The 19,111-nt window shown below is 45.4% G+C and overlaps 1 protein-coding gene across 3 annotated transcripts in view; it reads left to right on the forward strand.

Moving 5' to 3' along the window:
* Positions 1–18,853, forward strand: part of Plekhd1 (pleckstrin homology and coiled-coil domain containing D1) — a 38,088-nt gene extending 19,235 nt beyond the window's left edge. For all 3 annotated transcript variants that reach the window (XM_005322835.5, XM_021724836.3, XM_078050121.1), the window contains 7 exons: positions 11,765–11,859; positions 13,453–13,546; positions 14,954–15,132; positions 15,626–15,758; positions 16,136–16,280; positions 16,668–16,817; positions 17,136–18,853. In XM_005322835.5, the coding sequence (XP_005322892.1) occupies positions 11,765–11,859; positions 13,453–13,546; positions 14,954–15,132; positions 15,626–15,758; positions 16,136–16,280; positions 16,668–16,817; positions 17,136–17,305 (966 nt within the window). In that variant the 3' untranslated portion in view covers positions 17,306–18,853. The remainder of the gene's footprint in view (positions 1–11,764; positions 11,860–13,452; positions 13,547–14,953; positions 15,133–15,625; positions 15,759–16,135; positions 16,281–16,667; positions 16,818–17,135) is intronic.
* The last annotated feature ends 258 nt before the right edge of the window (positions 18,854–19,111 follow it).

Below are 19,111 nucleotides of genomic sequence, written 5' to 3' on the forward strand. Positions count from 1 at the left end.
ATTAATTATTGATTCAATTTCCTCAACAGACATAGGTCTATTCAGATTGTCTGTTTCTTCTTGTGTGAATTTTGACAGATTCCTTTTAAGGAAGTGGTCCATTCATTTAGGTTATCAAATTTGTGGGCATAGAGTTGCTCATATATTCTATTATTATCATTTTAAAAATTTAGTTATACATGGACACAATCCCTTTATTTTATTTATTTATTTTTATGCAGTGCTAAGGATTAAACCCAGTGCCTCACATGCTAGGCAAGTGCTCTTATCATTGAGCTACAACCCCAGCCCCTTATTTATTTATTTATTTATTTATTTATTTAGGGGTACTCAGGATTGAACTCAGGGGCATTCGACCACTGAGCCACATCCCCAGCCCTATTGTGTGTTTTATTTAGAGACAGGGTCTCACTAGGTTGCTTAGCGCCTTGCTGTTGCTGAGGCTGGCTTTGAACTTTCGATTCTCCTATCTCAGCCTCCCGTGCCACTGGGATTATAGGCATGTGCCACTGTGCCCAGTCCCAGCCCCTTTTATTATCCTTTTAATGTCTATCTTGTCTGTAGTGATATCTCCTTTTCCCCAATTCTACTTCTGATATTAGTAATTTGTGTCTTTGCATTTTTTATTAATTAGCCCAGCTTATGGAGTTTATTGATCTTTTCAAAAACCCAGATTTTGGTTTTCTTGATTTCCTTTATTTATTTCCTATTTCCAATTTCACTGGGTTTTTTTTATTTGTTTTTCAGTAAGAGGGATTGAACCCAGGGTCTTACACATGCTAAGCAATTATCCTACTATTGAGCTAGCTACATTCCCATTTATTTTTATTTTTTTGAGACAGGATCTCACCTTGTTGCCAGGCTGGCCTTGAACTTGTGATTCTCCTATCGAAGCTTCTGCTGGGATTACAGGTGTGCATCACCTTGCCCAGTTTTTCATTATCCTTCTGTCATTTATTTCTAGTGCAATTCCATTGTGGCTTAATAGAAAACATTGGATGATTTTCTATTCTTTTAAATTTGTTAAGGGCTATCTTATGGCCTATTTCTCATAGTTCTAGATGCCCGCAACACAGGTTTTATTCTGAGCCCTCTTCTATTGGTGTGTAGGCAGCTGTCATCTCACTGTGTGCTTCTTGTACAGACACAAGGAGAAACAAAGAGCTAGCTCTGTAGTGTCTCTTGTGCAATCAGGAGAGTCCCACATAACTTCATCTAATCCTACTTACTTCCAAAAGATCATATATTTACACAGTGGAAATTAGTACTACAAAATTTAACAAATAAATCTTTTAGAGAACTCCAACATTCAGTGCATAACAGATGCCAATTAAATCCAGTTGTTGAGTTAAACTATGTCTGTATAGACTTTTTACCTACTTCTCTGTCAATTTATGATAGATGGTGTCAAAGTCTCTAATTATATTGGTGGATCCATTTATTGCCACTTTCAGTTTTATCAGTCTTTTTCTCATGTACTATATTTTGATGCTCTGTTTTGGGAGCATACATATTAAATATTGCTATATCTTCACAGAGTATTGACCGCTTTATCATTACATAATGCCTCTTGCCTCTTACCCCCACTCCTGCAGTTCTGGGGATTAAACCCAGGGCCTTGTGCATGATAGATAAGCACTTTACCACTTAGCTACACCCCAACCCATGTAATGCCTCTTTTTATTCTTGATGACTTTTCCAGCTTCTTTTTCAGAGGTCTGCTTTATCTGAAATTAGTATAGTTATTCCTACTTTCTTTTGATAACTGTTAGTATGGGTATATCTTTCTCCATCTTTTGCTTGTAATCAATATGTGTTTTTATATCTAAAGTGAGTTTCTTGAGCTGGGGATATAGCTCACTCATAGAATGCTTGATTAACATGTATGAGGCCCTGGGTTCAATCCCCAGTTCCACCACCAAAATAAAAGAAAAGAAAAGGATTAATTAATTTTAATCCATTAAAATGGATTCTTGTGGACAATAGATATATTGAATATTTTTTTAATCCATTCTGATAATCTTTGCTTTTTAGTTGCTGTGTTTAGGTCTTTAACATATAAAGCGACATTCAATATAGTTGAATTGATATCTATCATATTTGTTCCTGTTTTCTGTTTATTACACTTGTTATTTATTCCTTTTTTCTATCCCCAGTACTGGGGATCAAATCCGGGGCCTCACTCATGCTGGGCAAGTGCTCTACCGCTGAGCTACATCCTCAGCCCTATTTGTATCTATTTTGTCTTCCACACATTTTCTTACTTCTGTGATTTTAATTGTGTTTTCTTTTATGCTCTTTCTAGTACAGGGGATTGATCCAGAGGTACTTTTACCATGAAGCTACATCCCCAGTCTTTGTTATTTTTTATTAATCACTGTTGCCCCAAACTGTGATCCTCCTGCCTCAGCTTCTCCAGTCACTGGGATTATGGGCATGCAACATCATGCCCAGCTTAATTGTGCATTTTATATGATTCAGTTTTTAAAAAAGAAAATTTCATTGTCAATGGACCTTTATTTTATCTATTTATTTTTACATGATACTGAGACTCAAACCCAGTGCCTCATATATGCTAGGCAAGCACTCTACCATTGAGCAACAGCCCAAGTCCATAATTCCATATTTTCTACTTTCTTAACACACCAATTTTACCTTTTAAAAATTAGTGGTTACCCTAGAGTTTGCAATACACACTTACAACTAACCCAAGACCATTTTCAAACAACGCTCTTCCTAACTCCTCCCTCGAATCCCTTATAACATTTTTGTCATTCATTTCACTTATATGTAAGTGCATATAAGCATCATCTATTCAGTCTCTGATGCTCTTTATTAATATAGATCTGAGTTTCTGACCAGTATCATTTTCCTTTTCTCTGAAGAACTTTTTAAACATTTCTTGCAAAGCAGATCTATTGGCAAAAATCTATTTTCATTTGTCTAAGAAGATCTTTATTTTTCCTTTCTTAGCTGTAGATGGACACACTATCCTTTATTTACTTATTTAGTTAGTTTTATGTGGTGCTGAGGATCGAACCCAGTGCCTCACACATGTGAGACAAGTGCTCTACCACTGAGCTAAAATCCCAACCCCTTTCCTTCACTTTTAAAGGATAATTTTTCAGGAGACAGAATTCTAGGTTGGCCTTTTTTTTTCTCTCTCTCTCTCTCTCTCAATGCTTTAAACATTTCACTCCACACTCTTTTTGCTTGTATGGTTTCTGAGAAGTTCAAAGTCATTCTTATATTTATTCATCTTCACTCTTCTGTAGGTAAGGTGTGTGTGTGTGTGTGTGTGTGTGTGTGTGTGTGTGTGTGTGTGTTTCTGGCTTCTTTGAAGATTTTTTCTTTGTCTTTGATTTTGTGAAGTTTGAATACGACATGGCTAGATGTAGTGAGGTTTTTCTTTTTTTGTCTTACATTTATCCACTTTTGTTCTCTGAGCTTCTTGGAACAGTGGTTTGGTTTCTGATAATAATTTGGGGAAATTCTCAGTATTTATTGCTTCAAACATTGTTTCTGTTCCTTCTGGTTTTTTTTTTCTCCTTCTGGTATTCCCATTACACATATATTACACTTTTTGCAGATGTCCCACAATTTTTAGATGTTCTGTTCTTTTTTTTTCCTCTAGTCCTTTTTCTCTTTTCTTTTGAGTCTGGGGAGTTTCTACTCTCAAGCACAAAAGTTCTTTCTTCAGCTGTGTCCAGTTTACTAATGATTTCATCAACATATTCATCATTCTGTCATAGTGTTTTTGATCTCTTGCATTTAAAAAAAATCTTTCTTAGAATTTCCAATTTCTACTTACATTATCCATCCATTTTCCATGTCTGTTTTTCCCATTAAAGCCTTAGCATATTAATCTTGGATTTTAAAAAAAAATTTTGAGTTATACATGGACACAATGTCTTTATTTCATTTATTTATTTTTAGGTGGTGCTGAGGATCGAACCTAGGGTCTCACACGTGAGAGGCACGCGCTCTACCACTGAGCCACAACCCCAGCCCGATGTTTTTGTTTTTCATTAGGGGTCTGATAATTCTACATTTCTACTATATCCAGCTCTGACTCTGATTCTTATTCAGTCTTTTGCAACTGTGTTTTGCCTTTTAGTATGCCTTGCAATTGTTTGTTGAATGCCAGACATAGTGTGCTAAGGAAAAGGAACTGTGGTACATAGGCTTTTGTGGTGCAGTGGTCAGGTGTGTGTGTGTGTGAGCAGTCTATAGTCCTGTGATTAGGTCTCATTCCTTTAATGAGGCTGATCCCCTGTATTGTGGATGTCACAAGTGTTTCTCAGTGTCTACCCTGCACCTCCAGCCTCTTAGATGGGACAAGATGACTATAGTGAGCTGGAGTTGGGAATTTTCTTCCTTCAGATAGGTGAGGCTCTGATGCAATTCCAGCAGGTCAGACTCTAGTAAAATCATTTCCCCTTGAGCACAAGACTTGTTAGGAAGAATAGAATAATTTTTTATTTGCTATATTACATTCAAATATATTATTAAAATCAATTTCACCTCTTAAAAAAAGAGAATAGAATGCTTTGTTGTATTTCAACATTTCTCTTGTTGCAAACATCATGGTATTTTTCTTCTAATATTCCCTGTAAAATTTGGTAGAGTTATTGGAGATAAAACTCACAAAAGTGTGCAGGGAGCCCTAAGTCTGGAGCCTGGTGGGGTTTTTAACACTAAAACTTGTCCATATGAAGCCTTCAGCAATTCATCAGCTACAGTTCAGGTTTTCCTACCTCTGTATTGGTTCCCAGTGAGTTTTTTGCTGATGTGTTTCTGCCATGTTCCTGTGGTTTTCTCCAATTTCGAGTTTAGTAGTTCACTCCGTGACATCATTCCTCTGAAAGATCTAAGAAGAGAGGCTGATTTTTCAGTTTATCTTTTTATGTATTTGATGGAGTAGCAACTTCTAAGTTCCTTACATTCTGGACTAGAAACTAGAATTGCCCAGTTGTCTTTCCTTTTCCTCTTTAACAGTGCATACAGCTTCTTTCCTAGTGATGGAAATCATGCTCTTGTAGAAAACTTGGAAAACATGAATTTATCCTTAGTCCCACAATTGATGGATAATTATTGTCAGCTTTTAGTGTTTTGAATTTGTCTGTTTTCTACTATGTCATCTTCTTCTTCTCATTCTTCTCCTCTTCCTTCCTCCTATCCTTCTTCTTCCTTATTCTTCTTTTCTTTTTTGTGGTGCAGAGGATTGAATCAAGGGTCTCATGCATGCTAAACTCAAACTCTACTACTGAGCTACTCTTCCTGCTGTATGTATTATTTTTATATTTTAAACATAATGAGGAGGATGCCAGATATTCAGTTTATGGCCTACTTTTTCATTATGCCTGTTAACATAACTTCATTAATATTATACCTTTGCCATGCCATTTAATATTCCTTGAAAATATTGATTTTAATGGCTCAATACTGATTCATCCTATGTGACGCTTCATATCTCCTATTTTTGAACATTTTAGGCCATTTACACAATTATAATTTATGCCACAATGAATCCTTGTGCATAGATCTTGTTTTACTTTTCTAATTATTTCCTTAGGATAGATTACAATTCAGTAAAATTACTAAGTAAAAAGACAAGAATTTTAATGGCTCTTGGTGCACATTGCCAAATGCTTTCCAAAAAATATGTACCAATTTATATTCCCATCAGCAGTGTATGGCTATTTTCATTTTGAGTCCCTCCTTCATCTTTTACTAGCTGTATGACTTTGAACAAGTTAGGTAACAGCTTGTTCCTGTGTTTTTCCCGTCTGTAAATTGACAATAGTAATACTCATACTTTATTTGAGTATTAAATAACTTAATGCACGTAATGTGCTTAGAGCAGTAGTTCACAGTAAATTCTAGGCATTTTTCTTTTTTTAAATTTACTTCTTTAGTGGTAGTTGGACACAATACCTTTATTTTGTTTATTTATTTTTATGTGGTGCCGAGGATCAAACCCAGGGCCTCCCACATGCTAGGCAAGCATTCTACCACAACCCCGGCCCGCTAGGCATTGTTATCATGTATCAACATCTATGTTTGAAGTCCCTTTTCTGTTCTTTTGAGTAGATGTCCATTCTTTTTCTTTTTTCAGTGTTGAGGATTGAACCCAGGGAGATTTTACCATGGAGCTACATCCCTAGCCCAGCCCCTTTTAATTTTTTTATTTTTGAGTCAGAGGCTCTCTAAATGGCCTAGGCTGGTCTCAAACTTGCAATCCTTCTGCCTCAGCCTCCTAAGGAGCTGGGCTCACAGGTATGCACAACAGTTCCTGGCAATCGCTGTCTACTCTTGAAAAGATACTCCACAGTTTGAATGTATTATACTAATCAATACTTATTAAACACGTACTATGGTGCAAGCAAATTATATGGACGAGTTCATGCAATCCTCGCATTGACCTAAGAGGCCTCATTTCAGAGGATGCTGCCTGTTCTTCCCTTCTCTCTGCACTAGATCATTAGGCAGTTCAGGCCTCACTCCCTAACTTTTTTGTGCCCTAAGTTGATCCCTCCAGCCCCCTCTCTATTTAGTTCCATTCCCTTCTACCCAGCCATTAATTTTACATCTCCAGACATATGTCCAAAGAGACCACAAACACAGAGTGTCTTAAGACCAAATCCATGATCTTCCCCAGCAGAGCTGGCGGGCTTCTGGTACTTCCTGTCTCAGGGAATGCACAACAATTAACAGATTGTGTAGGTCAGACACTTGGTGTCATGCTGCACCCTGTCCTCCCTCCCTCCTCCCTTCTCCACCTCACTCCCTAATTCTGCTAGAGTTATCCTCCCCCGAGGCCTGGAATTCACTCACCAGGCCACTTTCATCTCACTGCTGAGCTCTGTATGCCGCAGTCTGGCTAGGCACAATTCAGGAGCCACTTGTCAAAAGAAACTAACTTTATTTTTAGAACTACAAACTCCAAGCAAAACAGCTCCTCAGGAAAAAACCCTCAGAGCCCAATTGCCACCACCGGCTTCCACAAGCCTCTCACCCCCACACCAGCCTCTCCACCTCCCACAATCCTCCTGCTCTTGAGGCTGATTGGCTGGGTTGTGTGGGCGGAGCCAAAGAAGTCCCCCAATGAGCAGCTCCGTGGAGGAGCCAATCAGCTAGATGTTGCTCGGCTGCTGTGAGCCAATCATCAGCCGGCAGCTGGAAGTTTGCTGGCAGCTGGAAGTTTGCTGGGGCCCCTTTGGCTGTGGCTCTCAACACTGTACCCACTAGGTACTAGGTCTTGGCTTGGACTAATACATTGGGCTCCTTAGACTCTTTCCTCCATGTTGCAGCCAAAATCACTGTTTAAATGGAAATTAGGTTATGTTACCGACCATCTTCTCCTGCTTCCTGCTCAAAACCTTCATTGCTGCTGCTTCTTATTCTTTAAAGACTTTCCTTTTTAAAAAAAATATGTATTTTAGTTGTTGATGGACCCTTATCTTATATATTTATATGCGGTTCTGAGAATCGAACCCAGTGCCTCACACATGCTGGGCAAGCACTCTACCACTGAGTCACAACCCCAGCCCCTTCATTGCTTCATCTTCCTTAAGAGAAAAGGCCAAAATTCTCAGCATAGTCCAAGGTCCTGCATGGTCTAGATTATGTCAGCCCCTCCAGCCTCTTTCCACTGTGTTTACTCTCACTCTGGGCCCGGCCTTATGGGCCTCCCTTCATTTTTTCTCACAGGGTCTTTGCATATACTGTTCCTTCTGCCTGGAATGCTCTTCTCTCTCTCTCCTATTTATTCACCTTGGTCAGTCAGTTTAAGAATCACCTGATCGTCCTCTCCCCTGACCTACTCCCACTTTGGACAGCTTTCCATAGAACTGGGTCCTGGTCCTGCATAGCATGTCTTTTGGTCAGACTCTAATGTGTCTGATTCTTTTAGTAATATTTGGGTTTTGCATCTGATCTAAAATCTTGCTCTAATTCTATTAATAGCTGTACAAGATGATAAACTCTATGTGAGCGTCTCCTTATCCTCAGTGCTCAGCCTGGCAGGTATTTGACACATATGAAGCACTCAATATATATGTATAGCATCGATAAATAGAAATAGAAGGTTAAATTTTCACCGGGATTTTTGCTAGAATCCCTTTGAGCCTGTAAATTATTTGCAAAGCATCTTTACTGTATTAATTATTCCTAATTAGGAGCCTATGTCACAGCGTTCTTTCCAAGAGTATAATTAGTTCTACGGAGGACTAGAAATCATGTCCTGTGAAGCACAGCAAAGAGGAATTGTTTGGCTTGAGGAGAGGAGACTCGGGAACATAAAAGCTCTTTTAAATACTTGAAGGGAAAAGAAATTAGTCTTGTTCTATGGTCCCAATGGGGTGAGAAGTCAGACACATTGAAGAAGTTGGGAGGCAGATAAATCTTGGCTCAAATGAAACTGGTAAGTGAAATGGCCTGTCTCCTTCTCTAGGTATGCTGGAGTAACATGAAATGGTCAGGTGTAAGCTGCTGCCCTTGACCTTGGCAAGGGACTGTCCACTAGCTCTTATTCTGTTTGGTAAGAGGTTGTCAGCTAGCTCTTACCTTCTGGTCTGGGATTCACAGCTTCATAGCTGAGGAGAGAGGCTGTGAGGAGGAAGATGTGACTGAGACGGAGAAAGGTCAGGGGTCCAGTAGCTGCTGAAGGGAGGGAAAGTTTGGGCAAAGGACAGATATGGCTTAAGGGGTTTTGGAGAGGACATTTTGTTGAATAAATGAGGTGTAACTCTCACTGCAGCCCCACCAAGATTTCAACAAAATCTATCATTTATTAATGCACTTATATTTGTGGCTTTCAGAGAATGACAGTCCTGAGCCTGCCAGGGGGTAGAGTTTGTAAGGAAGATCTTTTTATCAGTCTGTTCAAAGGTGAAATGGCCTATAATCCCAGCAACTCCAGAGGCTGAGGCAGGAGTATTGTGAGTTCAAAGCCAGCCTCAGCAACTTGGCAAGGCTCTAAGCAACTCAGTGGGATCCTGTCTCTAAATAAGATACAAACAAGAAAGGCTGGGGATGTGGCTCAGTGGTTAAGTGCCTTTGAGTTCAATCCTTGGTACCAAAAAAAAAAAAGGAAGCTGTCTAAAAAAGGGGCAAATTTCTTATCATGAGTGATTTCCTGGGGCTGGGGATGTGGCTCAAGTGGTAGCGCGCTCGCCTGGCATGCGTGAGGCCCGGGTTCGATCCTCAGCACCACGTACCAACAAAGATGTTGTGTCCGCCAAAAAACTTTAAAAAATAAATAAATAAAATTCTCTCTCTCTCTAAAAAAAAGAGTGATTTCCTGTCACTCAAGTGGAGGTTGGCCAGAAAACCAAGCAGGGGATTTAACCATCTGATGAAGACTGAATTTCCTGTAAAGTTGCTTTGACCCTGAGGGCTCTGATTCATAGGCACCCTTCCTCTGGCCCTTTCACACAGCAGTGAACACTGCCTGGGCCCAGGTAGTTACTGACTCAGGTAGAAAAGGCATCACATTGCATATGCCTGGGGCTACAGAGGGAGGGAGGAAAGAAGAAAAGCTAAATGATCCTTTTGCCTTATTGTTTCTTGGTGAATTGATTTCACTTTCTGGTTGTTGGAGGCATAGCTGGGGCTTACAGGCATCATGAGGCACTTGAGTGCTAGGGAGGGAGGAATGGGGCTTTAATCATTTACCCTCCCCATTTTCAACTACATGAAGATATCCTAGCATAATATTAGGTAAGGGGAAATATTTGCAAGTTGAGTTTTAAAGAAAGGGGCTTTCCAGGGAAGGACAAGCTGAGGTTGTGAGGTGGGGTCCTCTAGCTGGATCCTGGGTGGGATTTGTTGGTGGGGGGCGGTTACCAGGGATTGAACTCAGGGACACTCAACCACTGAGCCACGTCCCCAGCCCTATTTTGAACTTAATTTAGAGACAGGGTCTCACTGAGTTGCTTAGCTCCTCACTTTTGCTGAGGCTGGCTTTGAACTTACGATCCTCCTGCCTCAGCCTCCAGACTGGATGATCATTTTTGAAGTAGCAGAAGTTTTGGAACCTATAAGAACCAGGTGCCCTTGTGGGTTTTTCCCCCACAGTGATGTTTGCAGCTTGAAATCTCCCAGGTCTCTTCCATAGCAGGCAGAGGCCATCAGAGAGGGAATCAGTTAGGTTTGTCACATCTGAGGCCAGAGAGGTTTTTCATCATGAGTCATATTGTGTCATTACTGAGGACTTATTAAAATAAGGGGAGGTGCATCAAACTTCTTTGAAGCACTGAATTTTACTTTTATTAAAAAGGGAGGGTCTACATGAATAAATGTTTAATGTATTTACATGGTGTCTGTATACAGCATGTTATATATATATATATATATACCCAGGCGAGGCTATGGCTACTGCCCCAAAACACAACCCCAAAACATCAGCAGCCTTTAACAGCACATCTGTATTTCTCACTCAGCTACCTGGGTCAGCTGGAGGCTCTGCTCCATGGGTCCTCACTCCTAAGGACCCAGGTTAAGGGAGCCCCCACCATTTGCAGTGACACCAGGTGCCAGGGGGAAGGAAACAGCATGTCATGCACTGTACCTTAAAGGCATCTGCCTGAACATGACACACTTCTGCTCACAGTCCATTGGCCTTAGCCAGTCCTGTGGGCTCGCCTGACTGTAGCAGGTATGCTGCAGCTATGCATGTGCCCAGGAGGAGCATCAGAATCCCAGTAAGCAGCCTAGGTGACATCTGGCAAACTGAGGTCAGTTGGAAACCTGTGCTCCATACCAGAAGTGCTGTTAATGGTTCAGTGGGAAAGGAATAACAACTATCTGTAAGGTATTTAGGAATTGAGGTCAAGTGGTCTGGAATCAGACTCTTTCCTTCTCTACATCTTCTCAAAGCCAATGGCCACTTCTCCCTCTAGGCAGCCCCACCCCCTGGGAGAGTTTCCCTTATACTTGAGAATAAAACCCCCAGGTGAAAATGAGCTTGTAAATTGGAGCTGGAAGGTGAGAAATTGGATGTAGAAATAATATCCTCCCAGGTTACAAAACATGGAGGAACAAAGCAATTGTCACAAAAGTCCTTCAAGCCGAACTTCACATACAGTGTACCCTACAATTTATCACCTGCCATGGAACCCCAGAAAAACATCTGGGGGGAACTCATACTTGATGGGTAAACACTCGGGCTTGCAGACTTTCTTGAAGGAACTTATCTGGTCCCCTGGGACCTGTCCTGGGTTGTCTAGCTCCCCAGCCCTTGGCACTAAACAGAGGAACGCTATAGGCACTTGGCTCAGATGCCTCAGGAAAAAAAGAATCATTATTCTCTGACTTCTTTGGAGTTGGGAATGGCTTTTCTATGTCACTTCTAACTCACATCTGCATAGAAATGGAAATGCGTACTCCCCACTTTTCCCCTCTAGTCTCAAGGGTCAGCCAACCTCACCTTAGGGTATTCGTGACTGGAACTCCCCACAGAGCAGACATCCAAAATTATAATCATATCTGTATGGACAGGACACACTCTCGGCTCATTTCCAAACCCCACCTTCAGCTTGCTCACTTTTCATAGGCCAAGTTCACCAAAGATTTGGAGTGGTTGAGACTGTGTGTCATTGGGTGGGGACAGGGCTCCTCCGAGCTTAAATACAAGCCTGGTGTAGCCTAGGTCCCAGACTTAGTTAAATTCCAGAAGGTCCCCTGGGTTAGGGTGGGGCCTTCCGACCTCAGAGGTCCCTTGCCCACTGTGACCCTTCTCTTTCTCTCTGGTTCTCTTCAGGAGCTTGAGCGTCTGAACCAGGTGCTGGAAGCCGAGAAGCAGCAGTTTGAGGAGGTGGTACAGGAGCTGAGAGTGGAGCAGGAGCAGATCAAGAGGTGGTGGTGGTGCCCAGGAGGGGCTGGGAAGGGGTATCCCTGGCTTAGGGCAGGCAGAGCCATGAGGTCTCCACACAGGAGACACCTTCACACAGGAGACACCTCTGCTGACTTGGTTTGGGTTTCTCTTCCCAATGCTCCAGGACTTGGGGATGCCCAGAGGATGCTATAGATGCTTTTGCCTATTGATAATGACCTTTTGCAATGCTGTGAATTGAAGCAGGAGGCATGAGTGAGGGCAGAGAGGCCTTCCTCTAGCCTCCACAAATGCCCCTACTCCAGCTGTCAGGGACAAGCTGACCAAGCCTATGGGTGCTACTAGCCAAGACCCCCAGTGCTCTTACACTTTGGCTAATGATATCATTTGGGATCTTTAGTCTCATATATCATTTGCAAATATAGTTTCACATTGTGATCTCATGAAGGTTGGGCCCCCAAATCTATATTTTTCAAAAAGCACTCCTTTAAGATGGAGCCCAGCCAGGAATTCGGAGACTCCTGCTCTGGGTAGTATTGATAGTAGTGATCATCATTGTCATCTTCACTGTTGATCATCAGACCAGAAAAATTTTTCTTGCAACATCTTTGTAAAAGGAAATCAAAGCCAGACACAGTGGCACACACCTGTAATCCCAGCTACTCAGGAGGATTACAAGCCCAGCCTCAGCAACTTAGCAAGACCTTGTCTCAGAATCAAAATAAATAAATAAAAAGGGCTGGGAATGTTGCTCAGTGGTAGAGTGCCCCTGGTTTTGATCTCTAGTCCCACAAAAATAAATAAATAAATAAATAAATAAATAAATAAATAAATAAATAAATAAAAAAGAAATCAGTGAGACATATTTTGGGGAGGGAGAAACTCAAGAGAATCTTATCAAGTAAAAAGCCAAGCACTTCCTCAGCTTCTAGAATTTTACTAGACACTGGAATAGAAAATAAGTTTCCTTCCTTGAAAATCTTGTGATCTGATGGTTGGAAAAGCCAGACTGAAGCTGGGAACATAAACACAATGACACAGTAAGGCGCCAGAAAGCATAAGGTGGATTTCCTGTGTCATGGGAACTAAAGTACATGTGAGCTTTGTGGGCTTGTTGGAGGTTAGATGGTGCTGGGCCTTGAAAGGATTTGGAAATCTGAGCAGAAGAAGTGAAAGATACTCCAAGCAGCAGGAGGAGGGGAAACTGGTGTAAAACTCTGTGCTGGCCAAGGCTTGTTCAGAGTTCATCACCCCAGAGAGGGGCCTTAGCCATGTCCCATGTCACAGTATGGGTTCTAGCAGTACTGTCCAGGGAAGCTGGGGGTGGGTGGCTGAGCCCTTTGGTTTCTCCAGTGCTTCTGTCTGCCCCAGGGATAGCCCTAGGTTTATCCCACCTGACTGATGCCCGTGTACCCGGATCAAGTGACTCCAAGCCTCCCTGGCTGAGATCTCCTCTCAGCCCCAGGCTGTGCAGCTGCTTTGGGGACCCAGGATTGCAGAGGGACTGTCCATCCAAGGGCTCTTCTGAGCCATATCTGGGGGTGCAGCAGAAGCGTTTCTGTATGCAGAGGTTGGGAGAGGTGGGCACTGCTGTATCCAGCCCTCTGTCCCCACAGGGAGCTAGAACTGACTGCAAGATGCCTCAAGGGTGTGGAACAAGAGAAAAAGGAACTGAGGCACCTCACAGAGTCCTTACAGCAGACACTGGAGGTAAGGGGCCACTGTTGGTGGTTTCTGGAGGTGAGCTGGTTGTTTAAGCTATGTGATGCTGATTTTTCCCAACAGTATTTGTGTGTGTGTGTGGGGGGGGGGTATACCCACCAGGGGACTGGGCAAGGAAGGGCACTGATCTAAAGGGTCTCCAGCCAGTATAGGAGGCCCAAAGAAGGAACTGTTTTTTTTCCCAGACCCAGAGGGCAAATTCCAACTTGACCTTGCAATGACCATGATCTCAAGAAATCCACTTTCTCCTCTGCTGGAGGATCAATTAGGACAGTGGAGTCACCCACCACATCCTTGTTGTGGCTCACTCACTTAGCTGCTCCGGAGTGAAATTGAGCATGAAAGGAAATTGGCTGGCAGGTCACCTTCATCTGATACCACAAGAAACTGTGAGGGGAAGGGGAAGTGGCTTGTGTCAAGGACAAAGTGCAAAGTCCTTAGCCTGGTGTGCAATTGCTCCAGCCTTTCCTCCTCCACTGCCCCACCCTCGCTCTCTGCTACCCCTCCCCACCCCAGAGATACCCCCACCCCTGCTCCAATCCGTAAGCTCAAGTGCCACAGAAAGATAAGCTCTTTCATCCTTCAGACCTTGGCCCTACTGTTCCTTCTACACAGAAGATCTTTCCCACCTCTTCTCTAAGATTCAGTTCAAGTATCTTCTTCATCAACTTTCCCTGATTCTCCTTCTGACCACAGCATTTTGCACGTCTGTTAGGGAATGAACCCTCTAGGCTGTGGATTCCAAACAGTGGACTCCATTAGACCTTGCCTGAATGGCCTCCCCAGGATGAGCATCTGGAGCAAAGCTGGCCTAGGGTGTGTGACCCGTATGTGTTTACTGAATCCATGAATTGCCTTGAAGGCTGCAAGGATTGTAGTCCCTCTTGACTGACTGGAGCTTTGTGTGTGGTGTTTATTTTTCTTTCCCTGCTTCACGTTATGGCAGATGGTTCCCATGGATAATCAACTTCAGAAATTCTGTGTAGTGTAAAATCCCAGCTGATGAAGGCAGAGACCATCTAAATCTGCTCTTGGGCTTGCCCTATTAGATATTTTTCACATGAACCCAATACATTTCCTCCTTACATGCTAGAGGACAAGGACACCCACCCCCCCCCCAGAAAGTCATGGTGCCCTTGAGCCTTGAGATCAGGTTCTACTAGGTGCCATCTGTGCTGGAAGCCACACTGAGTTCCTCCCTGACCCTCCTGATTGAGGAGTAATCTTTCCTTGTGAGAAAAGAGATCTTGACCTTGTACCTCAGGAGAATGAGACAATTCAGGTGTGCTTCAAAAAGGAAGGAGAGAGGAAGGGATGACTCCCTGGATTGGAGAGGGGAGAACAGCCCAGGTTTGGAGAACCAAAACTGGGCTTTCTCTTCCTTCTCTTTACCAGGAACTATCCATAGAGAAGAAGAAGACTCTAGAAATGCTGGAGGAGGATAAGAACCAGCCACAGTCACTGACCAATCAGAGTGAGCAGCCACCTGCCAGTGGGGGTCTCCAGAGCAACCTAAGGCAGATTGAAGAGCGGATACAGCAGCTGTTGGCGGAGAAGCTCCTAGCGGAGAAGCGGTAAGGGGCTCAAGACCCCTGAGTCAACAAGAAGCTTGGGGGCTGGTGACTTCCTCCAGCTGGCCACCTGGAGTTGCATTCTAACTGGCACCGGCCAGATGGGTCACTCACTCCCTTTTGCCTAGGAGGAAACTTCACTCCTCAAATCTGATTTGGCCGTTGTATCTCACAATGTAGAACCTTACGCCATCATTGGATCCTCAAAATGGTGTGCATTGAGGCTGGTTGAGCAGATTTTAGCCCCTTCCACTATGAGGACACACAGCCTCAGAGGGGGGATAGGACTTCTCTGAGTTCGCAGAAGTGGCAAGCCCTAGACCCAGGACTCCAGGGTTCTGCCTCTAAGCTTCCTCACTGACATACAACCCTGTCATCACTTGGACTTCTGGACCCAGAAAGTTCTAGCAGCTCAGGGTTTCTTCAGCCAGGTCTCTAGGAGAGGCGACCCCCCTTTGATGGGCAAGCATCCAGGAAGTTCCTCTTCTGCCCTCAGGATGAAGGAGAATGAGGAGCGCTCACGGGCCCTGGAGGAGGAGCGGGAGTTCTACTCAAGCCAGTCCCAGGCGCTGCAGAACTCGCTGCAGGAGCTGACGGCAGAGAAGCAGCAGGCGGAGCGGGAACTCAAGGTGCTGCGTGGACCCCGGGCCTCTGGGAGCTGAATGTGCTGGGGTGGGGGTGGGGGGCTTCTCTGTACCTGGAGACTCCCGCCTGCCCTGTACCTCATGGAATAGCTACCCAAATCAACTCTGCCAATCTGAACAGCTGGCCAGGTAGAGGGCATGAAGCCACCCTGAGGGGAGACAGTCGGTTCCATCTCTGATAAATGCCTCCTCTGGGTGGAGAGACCAGACCCAGGCCATCTGGGTGCAGGGTGAGATACTCAGGCAGGATGTGGAAAGTTCCATCCAAACTCATTGAGCCAGGGGTGATATGGGAAGGCTTCTGGGAGCATGGCAATTGCTACTCCGGACCCAACTTCCCTCTGGCTTGCTTTTCCCCTCAGGCCGAGGTGAAGGTCCGCATGGACCTGGAGAGGCGTCTGCGGGAGGCAGAAGGGGCCTTGAGGAGCCTGGAACAAGGGCTCAACTCCAAGGTGCGGAACAAGGAGAAGGAGGAGAGGATGCGGGCAGACGTGAGCCATCTGAAAAGTAAGCCTCTCTCTGGGGACCCGGCCCAGCCTGAATCCAGGTCTGGTGGAGCCTAGAACTACAATGCTCGAGGCCATGGTTGTTGGGGACACTTCTCCACCCACCTGCCTGCTGGGGACCCTTGATGCTGAGTGAGGGTATGGGGGGGGAGCCTGAGGTTTCTTCCCCTTGGCAAAAGCCCAGCCGTGTTCTCAGTAGACCTGGCCCCGAGGTGGCAGCAGACTGTGGTTTGAGGGACAATGGATGTCCCTTGGTTGGTGACTGCAGTATCTCTTAGGGGTGAAATGAACATATTTTGTACTCAGCCCTATTAGGATCCTTGGGAGGGTCTCGTAGGGAGGGCCAGGGCCAGAAGGAAGGTCGCAGTCAAATTGGCCCTGCCCACAGGGTTCTTTGAGGAGTGCATCCGGAACGCAGAGCTGGAGGCCAAGATGCCCGTCATCATGAAGAACTCCGTCTACATCCACAAGGCGGCCACGCGCCGCATCAAGAGCTGCCGCTTCCACAGGCGTCGGTCCAGCACCTCTTGGAACGACAGTGAGTGTGGCCGTCTGTGTGCTCTGGTGGGGTGGGATGGGCCCCAGGCTGTTGGGGACAAGGCAGGAAGAGGGCAGGGTGGGGAGTGAGCAGGACTGGCCCACACTGGGGCTGCCCAGTGCACCCCTGGACCTGGCTCTACCAGCTCCTGAATTCTCAGGCCTTGGTTTTCTTGCAGCCCCTGGGAAGCCCCTGGGCAGGAAGGGGCGAGGAGAAAGTCAGCCTCCGGCAGGGCTGGGAGTGAGGGGGGCAGGGTGGGGCAGGGTGAGGGCCAGCCTTGGGGTGAGAGGGCTGTTCACAGGGGCCCTGTCTCCCCAGTGAAGCCCTCCCAGTCCTTCATGACCTCCCAGCTGGAAGCCAACAACATCGAGGAGCTCAAGGAGGTGGCCAAGCGACTCAGCCGAGACCAGCGCTTCCGGGAATCCATCTATCACATCATGGCCACCCAGCCCGGAGCTTCCTCTGCCCTTCCCCGGGGTGCCAAGTGAAGGGCACTCCTCCCAGCCCCAAGTCATTCCTGGGTGGGGCCGCAGAGGGAGAACTGGCTCCACCAGGCTCCTCCCTAGCAGAGCGCCACCTGGGCCCCAGCCTCTCCTCAAAGGACAGGGATGCGACCTCCCTTAGCCACACCCCACACCCTCTCCTTGGGTGTATGCCAGGTCTGGGTGGGCCCACGCTAGGCGCTGCCCGGTTGACACACCCAGGTGAGGAAGGGGCCACCATCCCTTTGTTGTACAGGGTATGGGGTGGCCTACCTGTCTACCCTATGTGCTCGCCATACTCCTTTGTGACTGTGGCCTTGTCCCTGGTCCTCCTGTGTGACAAACAGCCTCACCTCCCCGAGGTGAGACCCCCTCCCCACCTGACACTCCCTTTCCCCAGGTTTTCCCAACCCTCTCTGCTTCAGGCATTCGAACACATCCCCAGCCAAGGCCCCTCACCTCTTCTGGGGAGAGCATCCCTGAACTCATAGTACCCCACATACTCATCACCGTACCCCCTTTTCCTGGGGTTGGCCACGGCTGTGGGATCTAGGGGTTTCCCTTCTCAGGTAAGGTCATCCTCCTGCAGCCTCAGCACCCTGTGGGAGGGGTGTGATCCTACCATGTCCTCTGGACCCTGGCTGGGAGCTGGGGCCAGCAGTGACTCTGGAGGCTCTCCCAGATGGCACACAGGAAGCTCAGGAGTGGAAGGTGACCCAGGCACCTGCATTATCTACTGGTCTGCAGAGAGGCGTCTATCCCCGGCCATAGTGCTGGTCACTAGATCACAGATGTCTCCCTCCCAGCTTGGTTGCCTTTCTGCCTCCTCTCTCTGCAGAGGCGACAGCCGGTCAAGCAATGCAGCCTTGACCCCAGCACACGGAGAACCTGGGCCTGTGATGATCCCGTAGCTATTGGTTGGCTTGACATTATTAAGAGTGAAGCTGTAATACCAATCTGCAGCTTTTGTGGAAGACCACCATCCTTCAGGAGGTCCAAGGCCTTGGAATGTGTCTTTTCCCTGTAACAGTCTTCTGGGCCCACCCCTCCCAAGCTTCCTGAGTCTGTGGGTCTCTCTAGAAAAGGCTCTGCCTGGGATCAGTGTGCTCTAGGACACTGGTAATATTAAAGATGCCGATTTTCTGCTGTTCAGAAAACCAAGATATTCTGTGGTTGGAAAGATGGTTGCAGGGCAAGTCCCAGCAGAAGGTACAGGCCCTGGGAACACACAGCCTGCTCTGTGGGAAGAGAAGTGGTGCTCCTTCTGAGAGTATATGCATGTCTGCCACTAGGCTGGCCAGGCCAGCTGGGCTGCCCCACTCTGTGCTCAGGGCTACCTAGAGAAAGTCAGGGTCCTGTCTCAGTGGGGGGTGGACTTTGATGGCTTCTGCTACTCTATAGAATCTAGGTGGTCTCTGGGCATTTTGGAATTAATGCACCTGAGTGTAAATGTAAAAGCTTTAAATATGTATAAACCTGCATAAACCTGGAACTTGACTATCTAATATGTATGTAGAATGAACTTGAAATGAGGAGGAAGATTTATAAAACCAAGATGGCCGCTTTTGTTTTTATTTTATTTTTTTATTTCTGCAATACTAGGAAATGAACCCAGCACACTCTACCCCTGAGCCACATCCCCAGGCCTTTGTATTTTTTTTTTTATTTTGAGACAAAGTCTCTTTAAGTTGCTGAACCTGGCCTTGAACTTGTGCTTCTCCTGCCTCAGCCTCCTGAGTCACTGGGATGGCAGGCATGTGCCACCATCCCTGACTTTTTGTTTAATTAATTAAACAAAATTTAATTAATAAT

Source organism: Ictidomys tridecemlineatus, chromosome 5 (assembly GCF_052094955.1).
Source record: "Ictidomys tridecemlineatus isolate mIctTri1 chromosome 5, mIctTri1.hap1, whole genome shotgun sequence".
NCBI classification, from domain to species: domain Eukaryota; kingdom Metazoa; phylum Chordata; class Mammalia; order Rodentia; family Sciuridae; genus Ictidomys; species Ictidomys tridecemlineatus.